This window comes from Aptenodytes forsteri, unplaced genomic scaffold, assembly GCF_000699145.1.
Source record: "Aptenodytes forsteri isolate BGI_AS27 unplaced genomic scaffold, ASM69914v1 Scaffold265, whole genome shotgun sequence".
Lineage (NCBI taxonomy): Eukaryota > Metazoa > Chordata > Aves > Sphenisciformes > Spheniscidae > Aptenodytes > Aptenodytes forsteri.
The window spans coordinates 267,254-273,298 of NW_008796175.1; the positions used below are offsets into that span (position 1 = coordinate 267,254).

At 41.9% G+C, this 6,045-nt stretch overlaps 1 protein-coding gene across 1 annotated transcript; it reads right to left on the reverse strand.

The window, feature by feature from the left end:
• Positions 1 to 327: 327 nt before the first annotated feature.
• VGLL1 (vestigial like family member 1) lies at positions 328 to 4,666 on the reverse strand. The gene is made up of 4 exons (XM_019474203.1): positions 4,456 to 4,666; positions 3,454 to 3,870; positions 1,296 to 1,355; positions 328 to 556 (listed from the first exon to the last, which is right to left on the reverse strand). Exons 1-4 carry the CDS (start codon positions 4,664 to 4,666, stop codon positions 516 to 518), a joined length of 729 nt encoding a protein of 242 aa, XP_019329748.1. The 3' UTR covers positions 328 to 515.
• Between the last annotated feature and the right edge of the window lie 1,379 nt (positions 4,667 to 6,045).

Genomic DNA, 6,045 nt, shown 5'->3' on the forward strand with positions numbered 1-6,045 from the left:
GGTCACAAATTACTGTACTTCCAAAACATTAATACGATAACGTGCTTTGCTGACCTGTGGTTGCCTTGAAGTCTCTTGCCCATGGTCTAGGACTGTTTTAAACAATATGGAGATATCAAATCAAGACACGAAGGTGCAGCACTGCAGTTATCAGTTATCAACTGCATTGGTAAGAATTGTGCTTCTTATTAAGAGATGGTAAATGAAAAAGCACAGAAAGATTAAAAAGTGCTAAGAGTCCTTTCGGAGAGGGCTACATGAAAAGCCTTAAGTAGACAATATTTCTTCACAACAAACATACTGTCAGGTTTAATACTACCACTATTAGAAGTTATTTACTGAATAGAAAAAGATGATTTTTCATTCCCCACATAGTAAATAGCACATGTATTCTTCCAACTGAGAGAAAAAGCACAGAATAGCTGCAGTTCGTTTCTTCTTGATTCACAGTTGCAAATAATAAAAGTTCACAGCAAGAACTTCCTCTTTCAGAATAAAGTAGAAACAACCAGTTGCTAAAAGTACAAATCTTGTCTTCTGTCCTGAATCTGAATACCTGAAAGACACAGCAGTATCAGGACAGTCAAACAGCATAGTCCATGCAATCTCTTAGGATGCTGTGCAAACAAAATTGCACCTTTGGGTCTTCTCTGATGCAAGAGGGCCTTTACTAGAATAACCAGAATGACCCATCCAAAGTATCCCCAAAATATTGCACATCGAAGAACCAACATCGGGGTATGACAGAGTCTCAAGAGACTAATAGAAGTATGGAAGCCTGCATGCTTTGGGAAAAATTTCTCAGAACAACCTTCCTAGCAGCGTGGTGGGTTTGTTGGTGAAAACAGAAGTAATGCTAGCACACAGGTCCAACAGGGACCTCAGCCTGAAGCCAGGTGCTTGAGATACAAAGCAAGGGGTGTCCTATCTTTCTGGGATCTGGAACTTGGACAGCCAGTGCACAGTAGGTGTTGTGCAGTGGCAGGCTGATGGTATAAACCACAAAAACTAAGGTAGATGGAGTTAGAAAATCACATATCTCATTTTAATAGAATGTTTTCCCTCTTCTCTGTTAACGTAGTTACGGGAGGTGATGTGTTTATCTAGGGGAAAAACAAGATTCTCTGTTAACGTAGTTACGGGAGGTGATGTGTTTATCTAGGGGAAAACAAGATTTTAAAATACAGTCCGGAAGCAAGCAAGGAAGCATCTTTAATTCTGCATGCATATGCAAGGCAGCTATCCTTCATAGGTGAGCACTGATTTGTTCCAAACCTGCTGGTTTCATTACTCACCTGCAGCGGCATGGCTTACACCGGGGTTTTCTGAGCCTTGGTAAGAGCTTGCTTTCCTCTCTTAAAAAAAATAAAATCCTGGAGATGAGCAGAGATTCAACATAGAGCTAAAAGTAGACAGTAGTTCCCAAAGAAACCTTGTGCTTTTGCAGCCCAGCCTATAGCACAGGTGCTGGGGAGCTCTGTGCTGTCTGGCACAGCAACATACACTTCCATAAATATAAATATCAGCTGTTCTTAAACATGACACAGCGCAACGAGAAGTATATTTAACAGATAGAGCCAAGAAACAGGGACTCCCACAGCCAGACTAGATGCACACATCCTAGGGACTTGCCAAAGACTCCTTATGCACATGGGCCAGCCATTTCTTATCTGTTTTTTGGGTTGCTTGATAAGCACATGTATGGCCTTATACATGTGGCGTTTTGAGGCTCCCCGAATATTCAGAAAGGCCCTGTAAACATCCTGAAAGAAAAGGCTTTAACTGGCGATAGTTGGGGAACACCAAGATGTTTAATTTCCTTTTCAATTTTTCCCCACTCATTTTCTTCCTGAAATTTTGAAAAAAAAAAAAAAAAAGTCCAGTGTTGCTAGCACTGCTTCCCTTTTTTGATCCCAAGACTAATTTCATGAAACATCTCCTTTTTTGGAGGAGTCGGTTCCTTGGGCTCCCAAGCCTCGATAGGCTTACATTGCCCCCTTGGGGGAAGAGGGCACCTAACCTTGTTCTTAAATTAAATCCTAGAAGTCCAGACCGGTGTCTTTAAAGTAATTAGACTGTCATTTACTAGCTGCAAAAAGTCTAGGGTGCGTGCCTGTGCAACACATACATAGTCTCAGCTAAATCTGTGTACCACGAGCAGAAAGTTTGTACTCCAGCTGAAGACATATACCTCTCCCTTTTCCATGCACAGACACAGACAGGCATTAGACACTCTAGCAGGAATACATTAGCAAAACACCTACAGTTGGGGTCCTCATAACAACATAGCTTCAGTGTAGCCTCAAAAGAGGAACTGTGGATAAGACTGCCTGCAGATATAAACAGTAGTTTTAGCCCATGTTCTGCCAAATTCCTGCTGATGCAGATTAGGAACTGGGTAACCATTAGGTATTTCACAGCTGTCTATTTTTCAAAACCTAAGACTCGGGATCGCTTCTTCACATGCCTGGTCCTTTTTATCTAGAAGCACCAGGTAGGAGGCACTGGCGTTAGTTCCAGCAGACTCCCTAAACAATTTCACAACCCTTTTTCTTGGAGACCAGTGCCAAGCTGACTATCTGGGTAACGCCCAGGAGCAGCAATGCAGGCGTACCCTAACAGGGCACCAGGGCTCTCTGATCCCAGGGAGCTTCTCAAAGGCTGAAATTACTCACAAGGGAGCAATTTTACCCAGCAGTCCTAGATGCTGTGGGGACATAAGCTCCTGGGAAATAGACTTCAGTCACCAGCCATCTTTATTCCGTGTGCTGGCAGTACATAGGATCGGGATTCCTACTAATTGTTAATAATAAATAAGCAACAATCATTGCTCCTGCACGAATTGCATTAGCTCTGGGAAATCTACTGCAGAGAGCAATGGCAGCCTTTGACACGCAGGGCAGCAGTGCTTCGTGGCAGGCAGCAATTAGCCGGGAGACAAGGCAAGGTCAGCCCGCCAGCCCCTTTACCCTAGTCCTTCCAGCTACAGAGAGAGACTGGGGAGGGAGAGAAATCCCCGGTAAGGGCTGCAGTTTCACATCCTGTATTCAGAATATCATCAACGCCCTACGCAGTAAGATAGGCTGCTCAGGGCTCTTACCCTTTCTGGTCATAATACAGGAGCATCTGGTACACACCGTACCTGCTACCTATAAGGTAGAGATCCTGATAGCACTGTGAATAATGTTTATATTCACTTAAAATATCTCCCTAATGTAAGCCAGAAGGTAAAATATTGTGCAAGTGGGCAATGCATATTTTTTTTGATTAAGCCATACTACATAGCTAATCAATCCCAAGTACAACAGTACACATCATGGGTTATCTATTGAAAAAAATTTCTATGAGCTGGGCTGAAGATGGGTCCAATTTGAGAACCTTAGGAACAGACTGTATTATTTTGTCTCTTTACATAAGATGCCATCAAAGAATAAAGTGATAGTATTTCCTTACCTCCCCCAGGAGCTGAACTTTGACTTAAATTTTGTAACCCAGCAGGTCCAGTCATACAAGCAGAACTTGAGTGTTGCTTCATGGTACATTCTTGCATGGATGTTAGGCACCTTTCCTGTTGCAGAAGACCAAGAAGAGAACCGTATTTCCTGTCAGAGATCGGTTCATCTACCACGTGCAGGTCAGGCAAGGCATGATGATAGACCGAACTGGTAAGACTGGGAGTCCCAATCGAAGGGAAGGGCCATAAATCTGCAGGTTGAGTTGGATGACTCCGCAGAGCTGAGGGCTGGTATTGGCCTGCCTTACCAGCAGCAGAAAAATTCAGACCCGTATTTGACATGCTTGTTGCAGAAGATGATGGATATGGTTTGGAGCAATGTGAAGAGAAATTCCACTGATGGGGAGACATGCTATCTACTTAAAAAGAGAAAGAAAGCATCTGAAGTCTCATCAATTCTTACTTTTTTCCAAGGCAAATTCCAATGGACTAAGGGAACACTACCAGATTGCATATTCATTTTTACAGAAATATATATTCAATTTAGTGCTGCTTATCTTCAAAATCAACCACATATTCATACTAAAAGCAGACTAAGCCGCCACCACCACCAATACTTTCAAATAAATATTACATGTGTTTTCTTCAGGCCACTAGCATAGGCAGGTTTTTAACAATTGCAAGCTTAGACTAATATATTTCTGCAGACAACAAATTAAGTCATAATGCACTAAATGCATCTGACAGTGATGGAGACTCTTGGCTGGAGAACAAGAACCCAGTCCTGCCAACAGGCCCACGGAGAGCTTGGGAAGCACCCCAGCAAGCACAGGGATTTACCCAGGAAGTCCCAGCTACATAATCCAGGGCTTTTGCAAGCATGATTTTCTCGCTTTATGTTTGTGCGCAGTTCCAAATTTAAGCACGCTGCATCTTAAATTCCTTAGTGAAAGCTAGTCACCCCCACCTAATACCATGCTCACGCATGGAAAGCGGCTCACCGTTCTTCAGGACAACAGTCTCGCCCTTGTGCTTTGTGCTCAGGTCTTGTGGGTTCTTGGCATTGCTTAGAGCTCTAGAAAAATGCTCATCTACCACGCTGTTAATATCCCCTTGGAAATACGTAAATACAACACTCTGAGACCCCCATTCTGTTTTCACAGGTTCTTTGCTTTTACATGGCTTTGGAGAGAGCTTCCTTGTTTCTTCCATTTTCAATAACCAACAGCCCCTGACAAAAAAAAAAGAAAAAAACAAAACACACAGACCAGTCGAAGAAATACTATTCAACTTAAAGTGCACAGTCAGTGGCGAGCCCACCTTCTTCCTGAAAATGGTAGGGCCAGAAGAACTGTTACTAGTAAGATTAGATTCTTTATCTGGGTTTCTACTTCTTCCACACACCTTTTCTTTACCGATTTCCTTATTATATACTTCTAATATGAAATACTTTGTATAAAACAAAAGGAGGAACCTTTCAATAAATATGTACTACATTTTTCAGAATTGTGAGGGGAGTGCATTTTTCCCAATCAGCCAAATTGAATCCAATTAGTCTTTAACTCGTTCAATGCAGTATCTTTTGCTGGTGAGCTCTAAGTTTGATATAACTGTATAATATGCAACCTTAGTAAGGGATACTGCATCTTGAAAGCAGTGAATGGCTCAGAGATGCAGAAGGCCTGACAGATACCAACCTTGTATGAGTTACCTGTCAATGCCATAGCATCGGCTCTATTGAAGAATGAAATGGGCATATCTATCCACCAGCTGTCATTTCTCACCCCTGCCTTCATCCGTCTTTATAACCCTGGGCTTAGGACCCAGCACTGTGCAAACGCACCCTGAGGATGGAAGTGTGCTGAAAGAACTGAGGCACTTAGACAAATAATTCAGACAATAGAGAGGTGGCATTAGCCCTGGATGAAGCTCAGGGTGAACTTACCAAAATGCTTTGTCCAATTCTGGTTTTTGCATTGTTCAAAAAACATATTGACAAAATGGAAAAAAAAAAAAAGAAAAAATACTAATTGGAGCTTAAAATAATAATAACTTTAGATAAGGTAAGGTTCGAAGTACCTTGATCACTGTCAGCACACACCCGCACAAGGAAAAGACTTTCAAGAGTAACTAGTTGCTTCACCTGTTAGAAAAAGACATTCAGATTAAATTACTAGCAATTCAAATTATGGCAAATTCAAGTAAAAAAAGCAAACAAAAAACCTTGTTTGTTTGAAACAACTTACCTAGGAACTTGGTGGGTCTGCCAGTTGCTTAAAACTTTGGTAGCAAGACTGCTAAAACACACACTGTAGCTCAACCAGAAGTTACGGATTTAAGGCAGGAATTACTCTAAAATAGTTTGCAGGAAGTCAACAGAAGACTGTAAGACTCCTTTTTGTTCTCCTTAAGAATCTCTGCTGCCAGATATGGTAAGAGTAGGACAATGAACGTCACTGCTTGCCCTGGAGAAGCATCGTTTTTATGCATTTGTGCAGTTTCTGGCCGCAGGGGAGCTAGTTCTACAACCAGAGCTCATGCATTCTGCTGTAATCAAAATCATATTTAGTAATGCTCATGGTATGAATACA

Excerpts from the sequence above, each read along its gene's own strand:
- VGLL1 (XM_019474203.1), bottom strand. The coding sequence starts at position 4,666 with ATGGAAGAAACAAGGAAGCTCTCTCCAAAGCCATGTAAAAGCAAAGAA. Across the intron at positions 1,356-3,453 it reads AAGTTCAGCTCCTGGGGGAG|AGAGGAAAGCAAGCTCTTAC; the intron begins GTAAGGAAATAC and ends ATTTTTTTTAAG. Across the intron at positions 557-1,295 it reads TGTAAGCCATGCCGCTGCAG|GTATTCAGATTCAGGACAGA; the intron begins GTGAGTAATGAA and ends TGTGTCTTTCAG.